Source organism: Aotus nancymaae, unplaced genomic scaffold, assembly GCF_030222135.1.
Source record: "Aotus nancymaae isolate 86718 unplaced genomic scaffold, 86718_ANA_hifiasm-v0.15.2.pri h1tg000049l, whole genome shotgun sequence".
NCBI lineage: Eukaryota > Metazoa > Chordata > Mammalia > Primates > Aotidae > Aotus > Aotus nancymaae.
The window spans coordinates 19,330,030-19,355,664 of NW_026988463.1; the positions used below are offsets into that span (position 1 = coordinate 19,330,030).

At 43.3% G+C, this 25,635-nt stretch overlaps 1 protein-coding gene across 1 annotated transcript in view; it reads right to left on the reverse strand.

Annotated features, from left to right (window-relative positions):
* Positions 1 to 25,635, reverse strand: part of PDILT (protein disulfide isomerase like, testis expressed) — a 155,275-nt gene that overhangs the window by 1,814 nt on the left and 127,826 nt on the right. The window contains exons 9-17 of the mRNA XM_064362555.1: positions 21,057 to 21,190; positions 19,798 to 19,935; positions 17,985 to 18,095; positions 17,775 to 17,900; positions 14,557 to 14,754; positions 10,637 to 10,757; positions 7,577 to 7,755; positions 6,041 to 6,130; positions 4,961 to 5,227 (exon numbers count right to left, since the gene is read on the reverse strand). Coding sequence (XP_064218625.1) covers positions 4,979 to 5,227; positions 6,041 to 6,130; positions 7,577 to 7,755; positions 10,637 to 10,757; positions 14,557 to 14,754; positions 17,775 to 17,900; positions 17,985 to 18,095; positions 19,798 to 19,935; positions 21,057 to 21,190 — 1,346 coding nt within the window. The 3' untranslated portion in view covers positions 4,961 to 4,978. The remainder of the gene's footprint in view (positions 1 to 4,960; positions 5,228 to 6,040; positions 6,131 to 7,576; positions 7,756 to 10,636; positions 10,758 to 14,556; positions 14,755 to 17,774; positions 17,901 to 17,984; positions 18,096 to 19,797; positions 19,936 to 21,056; positions 21,191 to 25,635) is intronic.

A 25,635-nucleotide genomic window follows, 5' to 3' on the forward strand; every position in this document is an offset into this window, starting at 1 on the left:
GTTTACAGTCCCACCAACAGCACTCACCAGTTCTGAGCATTGGTAACTTGCTTTCATCTTTGCCAAAAGGGTAAGTCGAAAATATCTCATTGTTGTTCACTTTTGCAATTGTTTGATGAAAAGGGAAGTTATCATCTCTTCATTTATTTATTGTTCTTTTTTTTTCTGAACTAGTCATTTTTATCCCATGCCTTTTTCATGAGACCTTATCTAAACCCTAGCATGGGTGTCTTCAAAGGATTAAAGATGGTGACCCCAGGTAGCTTCTGGAGTTGTCTTGACGAAGACTTGGGCAGGAAAACAAGGAGTTTGGGTTGGAATCTATTCATAAGTGTAATCATCGTGCTTTCTAGTTTCTGTATTTGGTGCTTTTACATCTTGGGGCCTTACTGATCATGGAGGGACTGCCCCTCCCAGGGCTCAATAATTACTAGAGATCAAAAATGACTTATTTGTGAATGTGTCTTTCTGACTGCAAATCAACCAATCCAGAGCACATACCCTCAAACCTTGTCCTCCTTTATGGGGCTTTTACACTCAGGGTCACTACTCACTGCTTTAAATCACCCTATGGGACCAGGTACCAGACAACTAGAGACAACTCCTATGGCCCAAAGGTCTCTGAAATTATTCAAACTAAGCCAATCCTAAATCTGCTTACCCTGCCTCTCCCATTCCTTCCTACAGAAACTACAATAAATGCTCTTTCCTGCCTTTTCCCTGTTCTCTTTACCTCCTGACCAACCCTGGTACTTCCTGGGGGCTCTTCCTCTCCCTTCAGCCCCTCCACCAGCATGGTGTGTCCCCTTCTCTTGGGATCTGTGAGCATAACAAGTTGTGAATGGCCATAGTTTCCTGCCCTGTTGCTCATCAAGATCACCAAAGATATCCACATTACCAAATTCAATCAAATTTCTCTTTATCTTACCTCTAGGACAGTGCACAATAAATATTTGTTTTTGAATGAACCTTAATCTCTCAGTACTTACCTCCTTCTTGAAACACTTTTCCTTTTTCCTTCCTTCCTTTCTTTCCCTCTTCCTTCCCTCTCTCCCTCCTTTCCTTCCTTCCTTTCTTCTTTTATTCTTTCTTTATCTTTCTCTCTCTCTTTCTTCTCTCTCTCCCCCGCCACCCCCTTTCTTTCTTTCCTTCCTTCCTTCCTTTTTGGTAGAGTCTTGTTCTATCTCCCAGGCTGGAGTCCAGTGGCTCAATCTTGGCTCACTGCAAGCTCCACCTCCCAAGTTCAAGTGATTCTCCTGCCTTAGCCTCCTGAGAAGCTGGGATTACAGGCACACACCACCACACCCAGCTAATTTCTGTATTTTTAGTAGAGATTGATTTTCACCACATTGGCCAGCTGGTCTTGAACTCCAGACCTCAAGTGATCTACCCACCTTAGCCTCCCAAAATGCTGGGATTACAGGCATGAGCCACCACACTTAGCCTGACACACTCTTCTCTCTTAACTTTCAAACATGGGTAGGAAACTTGATCTTAATAATGCTGAGAACAATCACCTTCTGAGCACTTCTCTTGTGTCAGACACTGCTCGGTGCCTTTGCCTCCATTGTCTCAAACAGCGAAACACAGCAACCCACATCACAGGGAAGAAGACAAGTTCAGAGAGGCGGAGTAACTCCTCCAAGATTGCACAGCTAGCTAGTGCTAAATCCACACTAAACCACAAATCTCACTGTGATTTTCCTGCATTCCTTGGGTTAAAGAACATTCCATGCTCAGCCATGACAGAAGGGATAAGTGGTTTTAGGTAGTTTTGGAAAGAGTGAAACTAAGGGGTGGAAAGTTTTGAAAAAACGATCAAACAAAACACAAAGAATTAGAATGAGAGGTTGGTGTGTGTCAGAAAGGGGCAAAAATGAGCCAAGAGAGAAGAATCCCCAACAGAGGGGTATCACCTGTCCCACCTACCTCTCTAAGCACACACCTCCTGAGGCTCCAGTTACGCCCAGGGAACCTGCAGGTGGCACACTCATTCTCTGGCTCGTGGCTGGTCAGGGGCTCTATGCCACATGATCTGGTCTAGGCAGCCCCCATATAACCCTCCTTCAACTGGCAGCCACATGGCCTCAAGGCTGAGGCAGGTGAGCCTCATGCCGTGTCCTGAATACTAACACCTGCTCCTGTCAGGGAATGAGGCTCAGGTGAGTTTCAGAGCCGCAGGCTGTTCCCTGCTTCCTCCGGTTGTGGACAGGCCAGGTTCGGGGTGAAGGGTATGGGAGCTGGTTCTGGAGGTCTTAAAAACCATAAACAGCCTTTGCTTTATGTGACAGGTGAGGAGTGGGGAGACCCAGGTGGTTTAGAGACCTCAATTTCTAAAAGAATACTGTCCTTCTTTTCTCAAGAGAAGTCCTGGCTAAAATGAATGACGTAAATCAGTGAGGTAAATCTGTGTTAGGCTGAATAATGACCCCCAAATACATCTACATCTGAATCCCCAAACCTGTGAGTGTTGCCTTATATGGCAAAAGGGACTGTGCAAGTGTGATAACGGACCTTGAGATGGAGAGGTTGTCTGAGCAGGCTAGATGCGATCACAGTGGTACTTATAAAAGTGATGCAGGAGGAGTCAGAGAAAGTAGGTGTGAGGGTGAAACAAAAATTCAGAGTGATTCTACAACAGAACCATGAACCAAGGAATGCAGGGCCTCCCAGAAGTTAGAAAAGGCAAAACAGGGAATTCAACCAAAAGGGATTAACTCTGATGACATCTTGAATTTAGTCTAGTGGAAATTATTTCTAATGTCTAGCCTCCAGAACTCTAAGAGAGTAAGTTCGTGTTGCTTTAAGCCCCTAAGTGTTAATTTGTCAGAGCAACAATAGGGAACTAATGGAGATTCCAATTTGGATCTGGAGACAACACTGTCAGCACCTCTGCTTTTTGGGATGACTATGAAATTATGTATCTGTTACCTAATATGGAATTTTTCATTGCTCCATGAGCATTTATTGAGCATCTACTATGTGTCAAGTAGAGTTATAGGCAAAGGGAATATAGCAAGAAAGAAAACAGACGTATCTACTTTCATGAGGCTTACATATTAGTTGGAGAATCAGGCAATAAATCATTGCACAACAAAATAGTAAGATGCTTTCAGATATTAGTCTCCAGAAACGCCTTTTGGAGGTAGTGACAGGTGAGCTGAGATTTGAACCATGAAAAGGACACAGCTGTGTGAGGACCTGGAGGGAGTGTATTCTGAAGGGAGTGCATTTAGGCAGAGGGAACATGAGGAGACAGTGAATTTGGCTTGTTCATAGAGTATACAGGAAGTGTGGCTGGAGCCTAGAATGTGAGGGGGAGAAGGAGGGGAGGAGATCTGTGAAGCCAAAATCTTTCAAGGTGTTGATGGCGTGGTAGGCAGACTAGATTTTATTCTAAAAGCAATAAAGATGCCATTACAGCAGCAGTCCCCAAACTTTTTGGCACCAGGGACTGGTTTAGTGGAAGATGATTTTTCCAAGGTTGGGGGTGAGAAGGTTTGGGGAGTAGGGGGTGTGGTGGGGGGGCTCAGGAGGGAAATGGTATGAAACTGGGAAATAAGAAATGGGAAGAAACCATTCCATGGCATAGATCTAATGCCAGATCATCAGGCATTCTATTCTTATAAGGAGTTGGCAACCTAGATCCCTTGTATGCCCAGTTTACAATAGGGTTCGGGCTCCTATGAGAATCTAATACTCAGGCAGAGCTCAGGTGGTAATGCTTGCTCACCCACAGCTCACTTACTGCTGTGCTGCCAGGTTCCTAACGGGACACCTACCCATACTGGTCAACAATTGGGAAGCTGGGGACCCCTGCATTACAGTATTAAACAAGATTACGTTATAAGGGCTTAGGGCTAGATTTTTAAAAGGTGACCTCAGTGGCTGTATGGAATATGGAGGGGTATGGGGTAGAGGCCGGGAGGGAGGTACAAAGTTTCAGCAAAAAGACCAGTTAGGAGACTGCAGCTGAGAAATGGTGGTTGACAGTCACTGGAGATGAAGGGAAGTGGGTGGGATCACATGGATGGATAAGCTACTTTTATGGTAGTAAAGGAAGGCAGTAGAACCTACACTTTCGGAGGTCAAGACAGGTGCATTGCCTGAGCTCAGGAGTTCGAGAGCAGCCTGGGCAACATGGCAAAACCTCATCTCTCCAAAAATATACAAAAATTAGCTGGGCATGGTGATGCGTGCCTGCAGTCCCAGCTACTTGCAGGACTGAGACAGGAGGATCATTTAAGCCCAGGAGGTTGAGGCTGCAGTCAGCCATGTTCGTGCCACTGGACTCCAAACTGGGTGATAGAGTGAGACCCTGTCTCAAAAAAAAAAAAAAAAAAAAAAAAGAAGGAAAGGAAGGAAGGAAGGAAAAGGCAGTTGATGATGATTCTGACGTGATTGCTTGAGTGAATGGGCCACTTACTGAGATGTTGAAGTCTGGGGACAGGTTTGGGATTCAATCATTTTCTTACGGTGCCCAAATACAGTGTAAGCCAATCAGTCTACCTCATTTGAAAGACTTAGCCAAACTCTGGGAACACCTAACCTGGTAGGAGATGGTAGCATAGCGGTTAAGTGCACAGTCTTTGGAGTGTGATTGCCTGGGACTGACTGCATCTCAACAGCTTTCTAGCTTTGTGATCCTACCTGGTTGCTTAACCTCTCCATGTCTCAGTTTTCCCATCTATAAAATGGGAATCATGACCCCCGGTTCAGTGGTGTTGTGAGAACTAGATGAATGCCGAGCATGTTACACACACTCGTTGAATGTTGCTACTGTGGCTCCCCTTGCAGTCCTGCCTGAATTCCAGGTCAAACAGTTCTTCTCAGAGAGCACCAACCAGGAAAAAGAGGTCATGAGTAAAACAGAGCCAAGGACATTCAGAGGCTTTATTATCCAGCCCCCACCTATCCTTCCACAATGCTATATGCTTTTATTGGAATCGAAAATGGGCACCTTGTTTCCTTGGAGGAGCTAAAGTTCTTCCTTGACTTTTGGTTTCTTCTTTTGAGTTGGAGGTCCCTTTGGCTTAGCCGCCACCACCACCACCTCCTCAGGTGTTCTCTTCTTCCCAGCTGGCTCTTCCAGCTTGGACACATGCTTGGTCACGTTCTCCAGCTCAGGCAACTGCTGTTCAGGTAACTCTTTCCTCATTGCAGGCACCTCCTTTTCCTCAGCTAGCACTTCCTTTTCTATCACTTCGTTTTGCTCAACAGACAATAGCTATGAAAGAAAAGGTGGAAGGTAGAAGGGAGGGAGGGAACAAAGGGAGAAAGAAATAAAGAGGCAAGATCATTGTGGTTGTAACAGTCAAGGCTACTTTTTCTGAACGTGCCCAGGGAGAATCAGTCTTTGGCCTCCAGGGTTTTCATAGATGCTAAAGGTTCATTTGGTTTGGGTGATAAAGTGCCCAACTGTGGTTTCACCCTTCAGGTAAGAGGACCTTCAGGGAAACGAAAGGTTCTAAGTCTATAGATGTGGCTCCTGCACCACCAGCTCCAGGACCGGACAGGTGACAAATCTTAGCTAATGAGATCCCTGTCCAGGACATTTTCTGGGACGTCTAAAAAGTAGATGCTTGCTCTCTATACTGGGAATATGTTAGTTTGGAGCTGTGGTGTAATCTTTGAACCTCGTGGGGAAATGACTACTTGAGAATGAAACCAACATAGAGGAGAACAGAGATGGGAAGACAGAAAGCAGGTGTGGGTTCTGGATCCACTCACACCTGATGTTCTACCAGTTATATGGGATAAATTCCCATTGTCGCTTAAAGCCAAGAGTAGTGTCTGAAATTTGCAACACAAAGTCCTAATTAATACAGACAGCACCATCCAGCAGAGGGCCTTGCTGAGGCATGGCTAGGGGAGAAGGGAGACTGTGGTCCCATGCACCAGGAGAGTATTGCCAGAGGACAGAATCCCATCACCATCTCATGAGATTTTGGAACTCCAAGTACAGTCTTTTGTTGCCCTTTGAGTTTCTAGGGATTCTGTGTGGGACAGAATAATCCAGGATGTTTCTATTGCCCCTTACCTCATCCTCATCCTCAATCCTGGTTTTGATGTGGCTTTCCAGGAAGTCAGAGAAGCCCTTCAGAGTATGTTCTCCCTTATATAGAACAGCCTAGGAAGAAAATGGAACAGGGTCGGGATGGGAGCCTCTTCCAGAGATGCTCAAGGATTGCTACCTAGGTAAACCCAGGGTCAAATTCCTAACAACTGGGTATGTTATGCAGGTTCTTTAACCTCTCTGAGCCTCCAGTGCCATGGCTCCAAGATAAGGATAATAAAAATGCTTCTATCATAGGGTTGCTATGGAGTGGATCAAAGCATGGACTGTAAAACCACACATGGAAGCCTTAAATTTTGGCTTCATTACTGCAGTGTGGTCTGGTTATGTAATTTCTCTGACTCAGTTTTCCTGACTGTAATATGGAGATAAAGTAGTACCTACCTCCTAGAGTTGTTATAAGGAGTAAATGAGGTAGTATATGTGAAGTACTGAAAACAGTGCCTGGTTCGTGATGAGCACTCTATGTTTTTATAGTATTATTATTATTACTATTACCATAATAGTGACAATAATTAACAGGAAGAATAGTTATTTTCAGAAGCATCTGGCATGTGGTCAGTGCTCAGTTATCACAAATTCCCTTTCCTCTTTAGGAAAGTTCAGAAGCTGCTTATTGCTCATGGGTCATCTAAACGTCTTTTCAGATAATTCGAGATTATGATCTTACCCTCATCCTCTCATCCCAGCCTGTCGCTCACCTCCCCCACATGCATCCTCTGCAGTGCAGTCTGAACAAAGAGTGGGTCATGATGGCATCTTGTCACAGTGCTGGGGCCATGCTTCTGCCCACCTCTTTGTTCAGACTACACTTCCTACCTGTAGTGCATGGCCACTCCTTTAACCTGATGTAAGTCCACACCCTTCTCCGGAGTCCTGGGTCTACATGGAGACATGCAGCCGTATCTGCCCTCCAGAATCTTTTCCTCGCCCTTAGTTTCAATTGCATTTATCCATACTCTTCTAAGGAGCAGGAAGCTGGGCTCACATTTTTTTGACTAATGTTCTTTCCCATGCACGGACATGGCATGGAGAGTGGGTTCTGTCAACACTGGTTATGGTTAATGACTGTAATCCCAAGATGGAAATGACATTGTTCATCTCTAGCATGTATTTTTTCCTTCACCTGGTAATCCTCCACATCCAATATTCCCATGGAGATTCCTCCCATCTTACTTCACATAGTTAGGGTAGAACTCAACCCCAATACTAGTGGGAAGCATATAAACCAGGCGTACCCATCAAAACACCCACATCCACTCGGTCACAGTGATTGGGTCAGGGATATGCAAGCTACATCCAATGATAGTAAGTCTCAGGGCTTTAGTGCAAACTACTGGAAACTATCCTTTGAGCTTGAATGTGAGAGGACGAACAGTGGCTGCAGCTGAGAATAAAACTGGCTTGGTAGAAAGTGTAGCTAGAGGTAGGGAGAAGCTGAGTCCCTGAGAATAACATAAAATTGTTTTCAGCCATGTGCGCATCCCAAGAGCTCCTCACTTGTTGAGAGTTGGTGGGGAACAGCCTGAAGAATGGGTACCAGTCCAGGTACATCAGCTGAATGTCATTTGCTGTGATGTCGATCTTGGCAATGATGACTGTGGAGTGGTTTTGATATTTTCTGCCCAGTTCCTCCAACAGTGGGAACAGCGTCTTGCACTTTTTAGACCAGGGCGCATCTGGAAGAGAAGGGCAGTGGCTCGGGCTCACACTGATGAAGACCCTAAAAGCTGGCGCCACCCCACACATGGCATCACTGTCTTCCACTTGTGGTCCTGCTGTTTTGCCAATGGTACTCCCTCTTTCTTTTAATCATATATTAGGTTATTTTTACATTTACATTCAGCCATACTATGGCATTACATAATATATATGGCATATATGTTATACTATGGCATAACATAATATATGCCATATATATATTATGTTATGCCATAGTACGTGATTGTTATTTAATAGACTGAGCGTGGCAGCTCATGCTTGTAATCCCAGCACTTTGGGAGGCCGAGGCGGGCGGATCATGAGGTCAGGAGTTTGAGATCAGCCTGTTCAACATGGTGAGACCCTGTCTCTACTAAAAATACAAAAATTAGCCAGGCATGGTGGCATGTGCCTGTAATCTCAGCTACTCAGGAGGCTGAGGCATGAGACTCGCTTGAATCCGGGAGGCGGAGGTTGCAGTGAGCTAAGATCATGCCACTGTACTTTAGCCTGGGTGACACAGCAAGACTCCATCTCAAAAAAAAAAAAAAAAAAAAAAAGGCTTAGCCCTCTTCCACCCAAATACTAACACTTTAGTGTGTTCATGTTTTTTTTCTAATTTTTGTTTTCCTTTTTAGAGGCAAGGTCTTGCTATGTTGCCCAGGTAGAGCTCAAACTCAAATTCCTGGGTTCAAGCGATGCTTCCATGTCAGATTCCTGAACTGCTGGGACTACAGGCTTGTGCCACTGTGCCCAGCTTGCTTTTTTTCTCTCTTTTTTTGAATTCCTTTCTTTTAACATAGTGGTCCACTCTAGTAGAAGAAGAAAGCCAAGAACAATATTTATGCTAGATAACTTTTTATGTTCTGCCAAAAAGTGTGCATTTGTGGGTGTGTGTGTGTGTGTGTGCATATGTGTTATAGCACAGGGATTTTCCACAATAGAGGTTAAGTACTTGCCCAAAGTTATATAGTAATTGTACTCTTCAAACCAGAGTAATGAAGCAGAAGAAGTGGGGATTAAAAACAGGCTGCTTTGACTTGTGACCACTATACCACAGGTAGAAATTAATATGACATAACATAACATTACATTAATACAACATAACATAACACAACATAATATTAATATAACAAATACATTATGTTACGCCTTGTCATGTATATGTAATTACATGTCATGTAATTTTACCTATATAATTCAGTAAAGGAGAACGTCCTCAAGAAATGTGACAGGCATAACTACTCTTGGATAGGGGACACTGAACTTTCTTGTGGACAGTTCTTTGGTCTCTGAGTGTGGTCCAGGCTTCTGGCCCTCTAGAAACCAGAGAACAGCTCCAACCCAAGGGAAAGCAAACCTTACCTGCTTGTGCTTCTATTAGAGCTCAAAGCTCAGTTTCTAGCTCTGTAAGAGAAGTGGCCTCAAAAGCCCCCAGACACACCACCTTTGGATGATCATCCCCCATTTACAAGCCAAGTTTCTCCACGGCCATCCGCCCTGCATGCAGCATCTCTGGCAGACCCCTAGCACTCAGCAGGTCCTGGTTCAGAACAGGAGGGGGCATAATGGCTGCAGCCCCAGGGGGCCAATCCCATGGTCCTACTTCCAAGAAAATGAAGCTGCTTTTGCCTTTTATCAGAACAAAATGGGCAGTCTCTGGGTGTCACATAAGTACAGAACAGCTGTACCTAGTCTCTCATTTAAAGGCAGCGGATCTTGGTGATTCAGCCACAGACCTTAAATGCCTCACTCTGTGAATAACAGTCCATTTCAGAGTGATTGTAAAAGGTCTGTATGATGCAGTGTAGCCCTTGCCTTGCCCTCAAGGAGGTAATGGCATCAGAGCTTGCTTTAAACTTCTTGCCTTGCAACTTACTGTGTGACCTAGGGTAAGGTCATTAACTTCTCTGAGGTGGGGTTCCCTGATCTGTAACATGGGGACAACCACCATAACTTCCTCACAAACTTGTTGTTACACAGCTCATGAGAGCAGGTGTGTCAACAGCAAATTCGTGCCTGGCTCATTGTAAGTGTGCATTAAATGTTAAAATAAGAGAGATGTCTGAAGGAACTTCCGTATCACCTTTCTCTGTGTCTCAGGGTGGGAGAGAATGTTTCTGGCTTTGTCTGTAACATGCAAGTCGGAAACAGTGGGAAAAGGCAAAAGTCCTTAGGTAAGCCCTAGAAGTAATTATAATAATAGAAATAACAACAGCAATAGCAACTGTCATTTATCAAGTGCTCACAATATGCCAGACACTGTGCTAAGTACTGTACATGAAGGATTGGGGTCCCTACCTCATAGGGGCCATTTGATAAGTATCTAAAACTAGAAGCAAAGAAATCCTGTTCAGCAGTTAGGAGTATAGGTGCTAGAATCAGAATAGTTCAAATCCCAGTGACAGCACTTACTGGATGCAGGATAATGGAAAAATTTCTTCACCTCCTAGAGACTCTATTTAGTCATCTGCAGAGTCAGAGCAATAACAGTAGCTTCTTTCAAAAGGATGTGGTAAGGATTAAATGAGGTAACGTATGCAATGGCTTAGAATGAAGCCCAGCATACTACAGCACCCAATCAAGCATTGTTAGCCATCGGCATTCTTGCTTTTACAAATGGCCGCAGGCCTGGGTTATGTGGAAGGCACTGCATACATTCTAAGAATTAGATTTTTGGGGGACAGAGTTGCATTGTTCCTGATAGCATCTTGAGTCCATCTCTTTGGGTATCCGAAGACCATCCTTGGCATGGTGCATTGATGGGTTTTAGAGATTTCGGGGCCCAAGAATTCAGGAGAAACACTGGAAACACAATGTTGGCACCCATTGCCTCCCAGCCGCTCTCAAGGTACTTACAGAACATCACAAACACATCCTTTTCTTTGTCAAAGACGACTGTGTTGAAGTTCTTCCCCACGAGCTGCTTAACCAGTCCCTGGTCCCAATATTTTGGAATCTCTTCACTGGATTGATGTTTCTAGGAAGCATATTTGAGAGGCCTAAGAATCTTCAAAAGAGATTCGAAGTTGTAAGGCTCCCCACCCTGATTGGAAACAACTAAAGATTTTCTTGCGTTTTTTCACAAAAGCCTTAGGAAAGATTTTGAAATACTGAGCCGGATCATGAGCTTGATGTCAACCCTGGATGCTTCAGGGCAAACTGGGAAACTGGGATCAGGGGACTAAGGAGCAGACAAAGCTTCAAACTGGGATGGATTATCAGATTTTATAAAAAGAAGCTCTAAGCTGGGTGTGGTGGCTCGTGCTTGTATCCCAGCATTTTGGGAGGCTGACGCAGGCAGATCACGAGGTCAGGAGTTTGAAACCAGCCTGGCCCAACATGGTGAAACCCCATCTCTGCCAATAAAAAAAACAAAAAACAAGAATTAGTGTGGTGTGGTGGCATGCACCTGTAATCCCAGCTACTCGGGAAGCTGAGGCAAGAGAATTGTTTGAACTTGGGAGGTGGAGGTTGCAGTGAGCCAAGATTGTGCTACAGCACTCCAGCCTGGTTGACAAAGTAAGACTCTAGCTCAAAAAAAAAATTAGTTGTCCTCAATTACTTTAAGAATCAAGACCAAGACCGTTTACACAATGTATAAAACCTTGATCACACTCTGATTGGTTCCTGTAATAAAGAAAGTCTTTTCTTTTCTTTCCTCAGCCATGTTGGTCTTCAGCTTATCCAAATGGCCAACGTTCCTCCAGCTCAGGCCTTTGTTAATGCCGTTCCCTCTGCCTGGCAGGCCTCCCCCACTCCTGATTCTTACCCTCCCCTTCTTCATCTGGGTAACTCAAAATGTATGCTTCAGAATGACCCAAGGGAGGACTTCCTTTATGCTTCCCTGGTCTAGATGAGGACTCGCTGCCATAAATTCTCATAATACTCAGCACTTTTTTTGTATCACTTATTCACTTTTGCTATTTATATTTATTTTTCTGATTATTTGATTAATGTGTCTCTACCACACTAGACAGAAGGTCATAAGAGATTTTTCTTTCCTCACTATTGAGTATCCACTGCCTGGTACATAGTAGATCTTCAATAAATGTTTTGCAAATGAATGAATAAAAAGTGAGCTCAGCTTTTTCTTCTCTTTGAAGTAAGGGTTGGAAGTCTCAAAACATATTTTTTATCTACAACCGTTGCCTCCTGAATGGCTACTGAATTCACATCCTTTCCTCCATCTGCGCTGTTGCTGACCAAATCCAGGTAGCCTCTATCTCTCACCTTGATTTCCAGAAAAGACTCCAGATGTTCTCCCTATGTCTCCTTCCAATCCTCCTACACCTTTATTGTCTACAAGCAGGGCTCTGTTTTCACTATGCAAATCTGGCTTCTCATTGCTCTTAGGAAACCAGATTCTTAATAGGCTTATGAGGCCCTTGCTGTGCAGCCTCTGTCTGGCTCACAGTCCCTTCTCCCACAGTGTCCTCTCTCACAGCACCCCCTCCAGCCTCTGGAAAGAACTTAAAGATGTTTTCAGTGGGAGTAGAAATGGGGCAACCCTGGGGCATGGGAGATAGAAAATGGTGACAATTGTGGGGAATTGGGAATGGGTTGGATCAGGTGGATCTCATAGATCTCATAGAGGATGTCCACTTCTGCTCTAACAGCCAAGAAGATGTGTTGGCCTTTGAGAGGGAGACAGACACCACCTCAGATCTAAATGCAAGGAAGAGAGAGAGAATGGGTACTATTCCAGGTAGGATTTTAGATGTGATGATGGAAAGCAAGGAGGCCCCAATGTGAAGACATCTATTTTCTTAGTGATCTAGGGGTAGAGAACTCAGCTGAGAGTGAGTGGGAATGGGGTGCGAGGAGAGAGAGACTCTGAGATTTAAAAATGAACACGCTAACAGAAATTTCCATATGGATACCAGGACATTTCTCAGAGTCCACAGGAGGCTGGTTTGCAACCCCGTAAAGCCAGCCAGTGTCATAGTGATATTGGTCTGGAAGCAGGGAAGTTAAGGGGGTTCAGCTAGAGTTGGAACTTTGCCTGGTGAGTACTATGGGGTGTAGAGGAGGTGGAAGATGGAGGGGATAATGGAGTTAAAATAATCATCACCAGAGCAATGAATGATATAATGCAAGTTCACAGAGTAGACACTAAAGAGGAATGGGATCAGGGGACTAAGGAGCAGACAAAGCTTCGAACTGGGATGGATTCTCAGATTTTACAAAAAGGAGCTTTAAGCTGGGCACAGTGGCTCACGCCTGTATCCCAGCACTTTGGGAGGCCAAGGCAGGTGAATCACGAGGTCAGGAGGTTGGAGGCAGATGAATCACGAGGTCAGGAGGTTGGAGGCAATGAGAAAGGTGAGGAATCGTAGCCATGTGTGTCCTGGAGGGGAAAGTCAGGCATTGGGAGGTGCTGCAATCTCTAGATTGTGGCCATGAGAACAGGGAGCTGACATGGCATGGACACACCAACTACTGGAGAAGAGAGATGAGGGTTGTGGACACTGACATCTCTGGAAATGATGGCAGAGTTGGGGCTTAGGGAAAGGCTGCCATCAGGAGCTTAAGTCCTCAGAGAGTGAAGGGAGGTAGTCAAAGGACAGCAATGAGGTGGGGGAAGCACAGGGTCTAAAGTGAAAGAGCATGGGATCCAAGGCATTGGGGGTTTCTGAAGGTGGAAGAAGGAGAAGTGGGTTGGAAGTGGCAAGAAGGACAGCAGCCTCACTGCTTGGCCCCATGAAAATGCTGTGTACACAAGACAGCTTCCACAGAGAAAGGCTGCAAGGGCAGCTGTGTCTCTAGGGGAATGAACAGAAGGCAGTAGAAGACTCATAGTTAAGCAGACCATCATTTGGGTTTGTCTGTAGAGTCTCAATTTACTTCCATTGTTCCAGAATTTTTTTTTTTTTTTGAGACAGGGTCTTCCTCTGTGGCCCAGGCTGGAGTATGGTGGTGTGATCATAGCTCACTGCAGCCTTGATCTCCTGGGCTCAAGCAATTCTCCTACCTCAGCCTCCCAAGTAGCTGAGATTACAGATGCATACCACCATGCCTGGCTAATTTTTAAATTTTTTGTTGAGATGGGAACTTGCTATGTTGGCCAGGTTGGTCTCGAACTCCTGGGCTCAAGCGATTCTCTTACCTCAGCCTCGCAAAGTGCTGAGATTATAGGCATGAATCCAGAATTCACCCAGCCCATTCCAGAATATATATATTTTTAATTCCTCCTTTACTCCCATTATGTCCCAATTTGGAAAATAAATAATATGGTTACCTGACTCAGCAGAGTAGCTGTGGAGACACAGACAGTGGGTGATGACGTGTTCCATATGTTTCTGCAGCCTTTCCTCCCTGTCAGTGAAATAGACTAGCCCCCTTCTAGCCACATCCAACCAAAAGGTTCTTAAAGCTTTTTAGGCCAAATCTTGATGCCCTATGGCTTCATCCCCCTTCTCCTCCTCAAAGCAATCATCTACCCTTGGACCAAGTAGATATTTCACATTGGAGATGATATGAGAAGAAAAGCCTCCTTTGAGATGGCAAGTTAAACCTACTGAGTGCCTTGCAAATTCCTGCAAAGGAAATGCCTCCACTTTACAACTGAGAATGAGTGGAGGAATTAAAGGCTTGGGTTAGGTCAGAAGTTGAATAGATTTGAAGTGGGGAGATGAGGGATTTCCCCACATTGAGCCACAAAGTTGATCTTTATTCTGCCTCCACATACAGGTGAGGAGAATTATCAAAGCCAGCAAAACTATGAGAAGGAGATAATTTTGAGGTTCTGGATACACCTTGTCCCAGAACAAACCTACCTTGGCATTTTTACTCAGGAAGCTGCGGCCAAATTTCTTGAGGTTTTCATAGGTTATCTGATCTGAAGGCATTTTGTATCTGGCATCAGAGCTCAAATTTAGGATTTGGACAGAGGGGATATCGACCTCTGTAATCCGGAAGTACTCGAAGACACGTCCATTTCTGGGTTCATCTGCATCCACAAGGATGAAAAGGATCTGGCAAAGTAAATGAAACCCTTGTCTCTCTGTATCCTTTGCCAATGGAGAAAAACTGTTGTAATGCTGTGGACTAAGGGTATGCACATGGTGAGGTCTGTGGAGCACCTCTGCAAAACATAGCAAAGGCAGGTGCAGCTCTGCACCAAACGCACAGCAGGCAGCAGCCTCCTTGTGCTGTGCTCCATCCACACAACTTCAGGAAGTCAGAAAGCCCTGGGCTTTCATTTTGCTTCAAACTGTTTCATCAGTTTCCTTATCTGTAAAATGATTATAATAGTGCCTATCTTCTAGGGTTGCAATGAGAATTAAACAGGACAATGTATGGAAAGGCTTAGTTCAGGGACTGGCAGGTAGAAAGTGTTTAATACGTGACAATTATTATTATTATTCAAAATTATTCTATCAAGGAAGTTCAAGACTTCATTCACTCATTCATTCAACAAACATTCATGGCGTGCCTAGTATGTGTGAGCTTTTGCTAAGCATTGAGGACACAACCCTGCCCAAAGCAGACAAAATCCCTACCCTCAGGGAGCTTATGTTCTAGTGGAGAAGATAGACAACAAAAGAATGAATGAACTCATAAAGTCAAACAGCAATGAGAGTCAATTAGACAATAAAACAGGGCAATGTGATAGAAAGTAACTTCCCAGATGGGGTAAGGTAGGGGCTCTGGATTAGGTAGGGTGGTCAGGAGGAGAACCTGAGGAGGTCATATTTCAGCTGGGACACAGTTGATAGTAACAAGTCACAGAACAGTATTCTGGGTGGTGGAAACTGCCAGTGCAAAGGCCTGGGGACAAAACAAACACCCGAGTGTTCTGGGAATAGAAAAGAGAGGTCAGTGTGGCTTTGTCAGAGGCATTTGAACCAGAGCAACTCCATCTTAAATAGAGGCTGGGTAAAATGAGACTGAGACCTATGGGGCTGCTTTCCCAGATGGTTTAGGCATTCTTAGTCATGGAATGAGATAGGAGGTCGGCACAAGATACAGTTCATAAAGACACTGCTGATAAAACAGGTTGCAGGGAAGAAGCCAGCCAAAACCCACCGAAACAAAGATGGCCATGAGAGTGACCTCTGGTCATGCTACACTCCCACCAGCACCGTGACAGTTCACAAATGCCATGGCAATGTCAGGAAGTTACCCCATATGGTCTAAAAAGGGGAACCATGAAAAATCCACTTCTTGTTTAGCGTAAAAATGACAACCAGCAGCCCTCAGGGCTGCTCTGTCTATGGAATAGTCATTCTTTTTTCCTTTACTTTCCTAATAAACTTGCTTTCACTTTACGGACTGGCCCTGAATTTTTCCTTGCAGGAGGTCCAAGAACTCTCTCTTAGGGTCTGGATCAGGACCCCTCTCCAGTAACAGCTTCAGCACCATGAAGGAGACACACAAAGGAAACATGGTCAGAGACTGTTGAAGACAAGGTCCAGTAAGCAGCTTGGGTTTCGTCTGAACATAATAGAGGGCCACCGAAGGATGGTAAACTAGAAAGTGGCAGATAATAATGTTTAGAAGGTCATTCTGGCTGCAGAGAAAAAGCAAAAGTGGAAGCAGGGAGATGAGTTAGAAGCCACCGCAGCCACCTAGGGTCAAATACTTTCAGGTCATTCATTCATCAGATTAAAGGCCTCCCTGTGTGCTACTCTTTTAGGTGCTAGAGAAATTGAAAAACAAAGCAAACATATTAAAACCATCCTTGTGTACTTTCAACAAATATTTACTACCTTCCGTTGACACTGGAGCACAGAGGTGAACAAGATAAGAGGTGCAATCTGTTGAAACAGTACTAATTCAACTGTTTGTCATTGACTGTGAAATGGATCACAATCAATAAAAGGCATTTTGGAAACTCACTAGGGTGACTGCAATTTAGAACTTCATCTTCTGATATAAGCCAAAGTAAATTCCAGGAAGATTAAATAGTTAAAAAAAAAATAGAAGAAAATAATGGCTCAGCATTGACTACTGTAAAATAGGAGAAACAGAGAGAAAGCAATCAGGTTGCAATCAATTTAACTACATCAAAAATCTTAAGAGTAAAATTGGAAAAAAGATTCCCAAAAATATATTTAACAAGAGGAATTATTTCTGTGATTCAAACCATCTTCTTTGAATATAATGTGGTGGGATGTAGCATGAACATTACATATGTTATACTCTAGTGGCTTTCTTTATTTTAGGTAACAAAGTTTTTAATTGTTTTATTTAATTTCAGAATAATTTTTTTTCAAAAGAGAAAAAAACTGCCATGATTATAGTTCCTATAAAGATGAACAGAAAAATAAATCAAATATCTTCGACAGTTCAGGTACTACTAACTACATTAAATACAGGAATAGCGCTTGGGGAAACATTTGTTTCTAATGGGGTGATGATGGTAATAAAAAGCACCATTGATTGTAAAGCTCATTGCTTTACATATATATTTTCTAATTCTTACACAACTGTGCATTTCATACATGAGGAGACGTCAGCATGGAGTTAAGAAACTCAACTAAGACAGTGTAGTTTGCCAGAGAAAGAGAATTTGAACTTGGGTCTGTACAATGTTAAAGCCCAGAATCTTAGCAATTACTTGCCAGACAATGTGTGCTGCTTCCCGCCTTCAGGCTTTCATGTTCCCTGACCTCAGACAGTAGTGGTCTTTCCTCCTCCCATTTCTGGGCCAAATGATACTACTCTTAGGATACAGAGTCCACTTAGTGATCCATTAGAAATGCAGGCAAACCTTCATGTGCTCAGAGTAGACTTATTATACAGACAAGTGAGGGAGTGTAGATTTGGTATGGAAGAGACACTGGGCAGGAAAAATGGAGGGGCGTATTTCAAATTAAATAGTAAATAATATGTGGCATTGATACGCAAATCAGAAAACTGGCAGGCAATTGCACATGCCAATCTTTCCTGATTCAATTTATAATAGGCAGTGCAGGCAAATGGGCTCAGGGTCTGCAGGTCTTGGATCCTCATCCAGGAGTCCCAAAGAGCAATGGTGCACTCTACCAACCTTGTCTTGGAATTCCTTTGATGCCAGCTTGTAATGCTGAATTATGATACCATACGACTCAGAGCTTTTGGAGACAAAGAGCAGCATGTGACTCATGATGTGCAACTCGTAAATCAGATCCTTATTCTGAAATGACCAGGAAAGTATGTCATTCTAAGCACACACGGTGGTCCCAGCTTCCCTTCTTCTGGGGACCCTTTACTCACTGACCTCACTATTGTATTCGAAAACAAAATCTGTAAGGTGCTGTTTTATGACACGGTTGAGTTCCTGTTGGTTGGTACCATCATTAATAAGCTCTTGGCGGTTTACAATTTTTCCCTTGGACAAAGAGAGAAACACATTGGAGGACAGTAGCTTTCATGATATAGGCATTTAATAAATATAAATAGCACAATTTTCCCCTTGGATAAAAGGAAAGCACTGAGGAATGATGGTAGGTGTAGTCTGTAATCTAGGTAGTTAATAACTAGGAGAGGCTGGCCAGATTAGTCTGTGGGTGGAATCTGGGTAGCTGACAGCCATGAAAATATCAGATCTATGGCAAGCCACAAAGAGTATAATTGACTTAACAGCCCCAGCCATTGTCATGCTCTGTAATCCATCAAATATTAAAATATCTTTGCCAAGGCTGAGCAGTTTCTCACATACAACTCCCAACTGATGACTGATGTCTCAGGCATATTAAGACAAGCCCATTCCTGGGAGATTCAGGACTTTCCTGATAGGGGTTAAATCAAGTTTAGCCTAAAGCTGCCTCCTTACATGTTTTAAATTTGGCCTAAATGTTTCTCTGTATATAGTGAACTATAAGCTAAATGGAGGTGTAAATAGACTGTCATAGCCTCCACTTGTGCCAATCACTGAGTTTTGACCAATCAAAGGTGGCCAACTGTTCAATCCATGTTAAAATAAGGCAAACACTGAGCTGTAACCAATCTGACTGTTTCTGAACCTCACTTCTCTTTTCTGTACATCACTTTGCTTTTTCTGTTCATAAATCTTTTTCCACTATGTGGCTTTGCTGGAGTCTGTCTGAGCCTATGCTGGCTTGGAAGGCTGCCTGATTCATGAATTGTTCTTTGCTCAATTAAGCTCTTCAGTTTAACTTGTCCAAAGTTTTCTTTTATCTTATTTATTTATTTATTTATTTGAGACAAAGTCTTGTTCTGTTGCTCAGGCTGGAGTGCAGTGGTGTGATCAGCTTACTGCAGCATCAACCTCCCAGATTCAATCAATCCTCCTGCGTCAGCCTGCTGAGTAGCTAGGACTACAAGCACTTGCCACCATGCCCGAGTAACTTTGTTTTTCTTTTGCAAAGATGTAGTCTCACTATGCTGCCTAGGCTGGTCTTGAATCCTTGGTCTAAGGCTTCTTGTCTTTTTTCATACGCTTTATCTATGACGGTATCAATAGAGATAGAAATGAATAGGTTAAAGGAATATTTTGGTCATAAAATCAGTTGGGTTGTGGTGATGGATTGCATATGAGAGGTGAAGGAGAGGGAAGTGTTAGAATGTTGTCTGGGTTTTCCGGCTTGTTTAACTGAATGGGAGAGGTGGTTGCATCATTCCTTGAGCAAGAGGGAAAACACTGGGAGGGGACCTGGGGAGGAGATTATGACTTTGGGCCTAGCCATGTTGAGACATCTGGTGTTGCACATAAAGGTCTGCAGATTAGAGAAGTCTCACAGGAGATGGATACTTACAAGTCATGTGTGTATAGCCATAGATGGTAACTGCCGAGGAATGGTGGAAGGGGAAGCATGGAGTAGAAAAGAAAAAAGGCATAGGATTGAGCCTTGATGAATTTCATTTACTGGTTAAATAAAGATAAGAAGCTTAATACAGTAAAGGGCTAGAAAGGCTGGAGCAACACTGGGAGACTGTGACTTCACAGAAGTTAACTAGTCCAATGTCACTGAGCTCACAAGTGGCAGAACCAGAATTTGTACCCAAAGCTCATACAATTCCACTACTTTAAACTAGAGATCCCCTCACTAGCAATAGCACCAAAGCCCTACCTTTTTGAATACCAGGACGCTGTCAAGGGTGACGTGGAAACGCCCAATGGCATTGCCAATTGTTATCACTCCAAACGTTAGCTCTGGAAAGTCTTTGATCACATCATAGAACAACTCTGCTACTTCTTCCTCTAAATCCTGTTTGGGAAAGAATATTTGGTAAGTCTTTGGTAGAAATCAAGGTGCCTTGCTCACATAAGGGAAAGACGGCAGTGGTGGCTGATTTGTCTCTTCGTCTCTTCACTTTTTTAAGTTCTGGGGTTTTGCTAGATCACCCAAATCCTCTTTCATGAGTATTTCATACTAAGAATGCTTCTCTGGCTACGACTAAAGCCAAAATAGGGAAGTCCTCGAGATCAATGGAGAGAATTGATCAATGTGACCTTTTCTAATTACTAGAGTAAGGGCTGCTCTAACTCAGGGATTGAGACTTTGAACATTTGTTCCTTAGCTGCATTCAGAAGAGGCAATTGATTAAACCACATGTAATACAAAATGTAAACTTAATATCAAGAATTTCAGCCTTCATTCTTTAGCTTGAAAGAGAAAGCCAAACACCTCTCAAAGAAGTGACAAGGGGTGAGGGAGAGAGGCAGATATTCTCCCTGTGTTAAATATAATGCCCAAATTCTGCCTGCTATTGGGAGAAGGGGAGGAGTCACCAGTATATAGCAAATGAATTAAGACACACAATAAACTCATTCTCCAAAAGCAAAAGCAATTTGCAAGTTATTATAAATATAAAACAATCAATAAGGCTATAATGAGACAATTCATAATTATATCTAAGTTACTTATGTTCTTCCTCAAACATCTTCTTTTACTGCACCTATAAGGGTTGGTGTATTTTCGAATGGGTGCATGTTAATCCTGTGCTATTGGTTTTAATATATGAGGATGCTTGGAAAGAGGTTAGGAAGAGAAACTGGCCTGGCCCAAGCACGGCTGGTGGCCTTTAGATTCATAGATAACAATGGCTCTGAAACCAGAAACTAAGACATCCTTTTGTTCAGTGATGTTCTAAATGGGCCCCCAAAGAGATTAGCCACACTGTGAAAACCCACTAAATACAGATGCTAATCCTCTCTCTTTTCTCTTCATTCCTGTTCATTTGAACACTTGGAGCTCCCCCTAAAAACCAGCTCATTAGATGGAGAAAATTGGGCAACTAAAACAGAAGAGTCTCTTTACCCCACCCGCTCCCAGACACAGCACTTCTCACCAGTTGAAAGCCTCCTCCCACTTCTTGGTCCCAGTACCTGGAAGAAGCCAACGATGACCAAGGGCCTGGCTGTCACAAACTCTGCCACCTGCTGGCTGCTGTTGAACAAAAATGCTTTCTGACTAATTTGTCGTCTCAACCAAACGACTATGGCAGTAGATTCAACCACTCCTGGAGAAAGACACAGTCAAATGGATATCAGAGAAGTTTCCTCTTGAACCAAAGCAAGAAGCTAATCTTTCTCAGGTTTAATGTGTAGACGCATCTTGTCTCAGGCCCCCACCCCTTGAAGGCCAAGGTCAGTTCCTCCATTTCTCTCTTCCCCAAGCTCCAAGCACAAACATTAACAGCAGCAGCTAAATGTTATTGAGCACTTACCAAGGACCAGACACTGTGTTGAATGGTTTGCATGTATTAAATCTTCATAATAATCCTATGAAATAGATACTTTTATTCTCCCCATTTTGCAGATGAGGAAACCAAGGTTCAACTGCCAACAGGCACCCAACTAGCAAACCTGAAGATCAAATTTAGGAGGAAGCATTTCCAGACTTCTTTTCTTTTTTTTTTTTTTTTTTTTTTTTTTTTTAGGATTTTTTTTTTTTTTTTTTTTATTGCATTTTAGGTTTTGGGGTACATGTGAAAAACATGCAAGGTTGTTGCTTAGGTGCATACGTGGCAGTGTGATTTGCTGCCTTCCTCCCCTTCACCCATATCTGGCATTTCTCCCCATGCTATCCCTCCCCAACTCCCCACCCCCCCGCTGTCCCCCCCACTCCCCCACAACAGACCCCCATGTATAGTGCTCCCCTCCCTGTGTCCATGTGTTCTCCTTGTTCAACACCCGCCTATGAGTGAGAACATGTGGTGTTTGATTTTGTGTTCTTGTGTCAGTTTGCTGAGAATGATGGTTTCCAGGTTCATCCATGTCCCTACAAAGGACGCAAACTCCTCGTTTTTAATGGCTGCATAATATTCCATGGTGTATATGTGCCACATTTTTCCTGTCCAGTCTATCATCGATGGGCATTTGGGTTGGTTCCAGGTCTTTGCTATTGTAAACTGTGCTGCAATGAACATTCGTGTGCATGTGTCCTTATAGTAGAACGATTTATAATCCTTTGGATATATGCCCAGTAATGGGATTGCTGGGTCAAATGGAATTTCTATTTCTAGGTCCTTGAGGAATCGCCACACTGTTTTCCACAATGGTTGAACTAATTTACACTCCCACCAACAGTGTAAAAGTGTTCCTATTTCTCCACATCCTCTCCAGCATCTGTTGTCTCCAGATTTTTTAATGATTGCCATTCTAACTGGTGTGAGATGGTATCTCAATGTAGTTTTGATTTGCATTTCTCTAATGGCCAGTGATGATGAGCATTTTTTCATATGCTTGTTGGCCTCATGTATGTCTTCTTTTGTAAAGTATCTGTTCATGTCCTTCGCCCACTTTTGAATGGGCTTGTTTGTTTTTTTCTTGTAAATCTTTTTTAGCTCGTTGTAAATTCTGGATATCAGCCCTTTGTCAGATGGGTAGGCTGCAAAAATTTTTTCCCATTCTGTTGGTTGCCGATTCACTCTATTGACTGTTTCTTTTGCTGTGCAGAAGCTGTGGAGTTTGATTAGGTCCCATTTGTCTATTTTGGCTTTTGTTGCCAATGCTTTTGGTGTTTTGGTCATGAAGTCCTTGCCTACGCCTATGTCCTGAATGGTTTTGCCTAGGTTTCCTTCTAGTGTTTTTATGGTGTTAGGTCTTATGTTTAAGTCTTTAATCCATCTGGAGTCAATTTTAGTGTAAGGTGTCAGGAAGGGGTCCATTTTCTGCTTTCTGCATATGGCTAGCCAGTTTTCCCAACACCACTTATTGAACAGGGAATCCTTTCCCCATTGCTTGTTTTTATCAGGTTTGTCAAAGATCAGGTGGTTGAAGATATGTTGTGTTGCCTCCGATGCCTCTGTTCTGTTCCATTGGTCTATATCTCTGTTTTGGTACCAGTACCATGCTGTTTTGATTACTGTAGCCTTGTAGTAGAGTTTGATGTCTGGTAGTGTGATGCCTCCTGCTTTGTTCTTTTTGCTTAGAATTGACTTGGCTATGCGGGCTCTCTTTTGGTTCCATATGAAGTTTAAGGTGGTTTTTTCCAGTTCTGTGAACCAGACTTCTTTTCTTATGCACACTCCAAGGTGACAGGAAGATTGATTTATTTTTTAAAATCTCAATAAAAGAAAACCAGAAAGACCACCTAGCTCTGTAACCTTGGGAAAACCCTATTATCTTTCTGCATCTCCCATTCCTCAGCTGAGATCCAAATGCCCTCTAAGTCATCCACTCCTGACTTCCATTTCTCAGCTATCATATGGGTGGTGTCAGGCGCACAAAAGTCTTAGCTTCTAAAATTAAGACACATATATCATATCTGGGAAGACAAATTGGTAGGCCAGAAGGTACAGCAGGCTATACACAGATGAACATGTGTTTCCTAGGATTATCAATTTTACATGATGAAAAATAATGTGAAATATTATATATTTGTATCTGTTATAGAACATTAAAATTGAACATTTTAAATGAGTTTACTAGCTAAGGATGGTGTCTCATGCCTATTACCCAGCACTTTGGGAGACCGAGGCAGGAAGATTGCTTGAGGCCAGGAGTTTGGGATCAATCTGGGCAACATAGTGAGACACTCATCTCTACAAAAAACAAAAGAAAATTAGTGAGGCATGATAGCATGTGACTGTAGTCCTGGCTACTTGGGAGGCTGAGGCAGAAGGATTGCTTGAACCCAGGAGTTCAAGGCTGCAGTGAGCTGTAACCAGCCTGAGAGACAGAGTGAGACCTTGTCTCTAAAATAAATAAATAAATAATGAGATAAAGCAATATTCATCGTGAGTAGCTTTGAACTACATCCGCAGACTTTTATTCATTTACTCACTCACGTATTTCTTCCCTCATTTATTTACTTGGCAAATATGTACTGAGTGTTTACCATCAAGTGCTGTACTCAGTCCTAGAGATATAAGGGTGAACAGAAATAAACACATTACCACTCTTCCACAGCTCTCATTCTGTTGAGGAAGACAACAATCAAATAAATACACAAACAAATGCCTAATTACACCCAAGGGAAATGTTAGAAACTAAAGTTCTGCGAGTCTGTAGCAAAGATCCCTGATCTAGACTGTGAAGTCAAGGAAGACTTCCTGGAGGAAACTATGGATGAGCCGTAAACTAAAGTATGCACTGGAGTTAACTAGGAGGCATTAAGGAGAGGGAAAGTCTTCTAGGAGGAGCAAACAGCCTGTACAAAGTCCCGCAGCAGGACAAATTGCTACGCGAGGCTTGAGGAATGCACCCTGAGCTACTAAATCAACTGCAAAAACACTACCGCCTGCTTTATTTCATGAGAACATGAAGGCTTTTCAAAAACTTATAATGAAGTATATTTACATGCAGAAAGGTGTACACATGATAATGGGTAGACGGATTTTTACAAAATGAATACTCCTGTGTAACTACAACCCAAGTCAAGAACTAGAAAATCATGAGATCCTCAGCAGTCCCTGTGCCCATTCCCAGCCTCTACTCCCCGCTAACCAAAAGTAACCACCACCCTAACTTCTTCCTCTTTTTCTTTTATTTTACTTTAAGTTCTGGGATATATGTGTAGAATGTGCAGGTTGTTACATAGGTATACACGTGCCACGGTGGTCTGCTGCACCCATCAACCTGTTAACTAGGCTTTAAGTCTCACATGCATTAGGTATTTGTCCTAATGCTCTACCTCCCCTTGCACCCAACCCCCCAACTGGCCTCAGTGTGTGTTGTTCCCCTCCCTGTGTCCATGTGTTCTCATTGTTCAACTCCCATTTGCGAGTGAAAACATGCGGTGTTTGGTTTTCTGTTCCTGTATTAATTAGTTTGCTGAGGATGATGACTGCCAGCTTCATCCATGCCCCTGCACAGTACATGATCTCATTCCTTTTTATGGCTGTGTAGTATTACATCATCACCCTAACTTCTAACAGCATATGCTAGTCTGCCTGTTCCTGAACTTCATATAAATGTTCTTGGCTCTGGTTTGTGAGATTCAGCCACAGTTTTTCATGTACTTGAAGATTCATTTCCACTGCTGTGAATATTCCACAATTTATTTGTCCATTCTCTGCTGACAGGCATTAAGTTGCTCTCAGTTTACAGCCTTTTTTTTTTTTTTTTTTTTGAGACAGTTTCTCCTTCTGTCACCCAGGCTAGAGTGCAGTGGTGCAGTCATGGCTCACTGCAGCCTCGATCTCCCAGGCTCAAGCCATCCTCCCACCTCGGGCCTCTGAGTTGCTGGGACTATAGACATGCACCACCACAGCTGGCTTTTTTTTTTTTTGAGATGGAGTCTCACCCTGTTGCCTAGGCTGGAGTGCAGTGGCACAATCTTGGCTCACTGCACCTCTGCCTCCCAGGTTTCAGTGATTCTCCTGCCTCAGTCTCGAGTAGCTGGGACTACAGGTGCATACTACTATGCCTGGATAATTTTTTATTATTAGTAGAGACAGGGTTTCACCATGTTGGCCAGGCTGGTCTCTAACTCCAGGTGATCCTCCCACCTCGTCCTCCC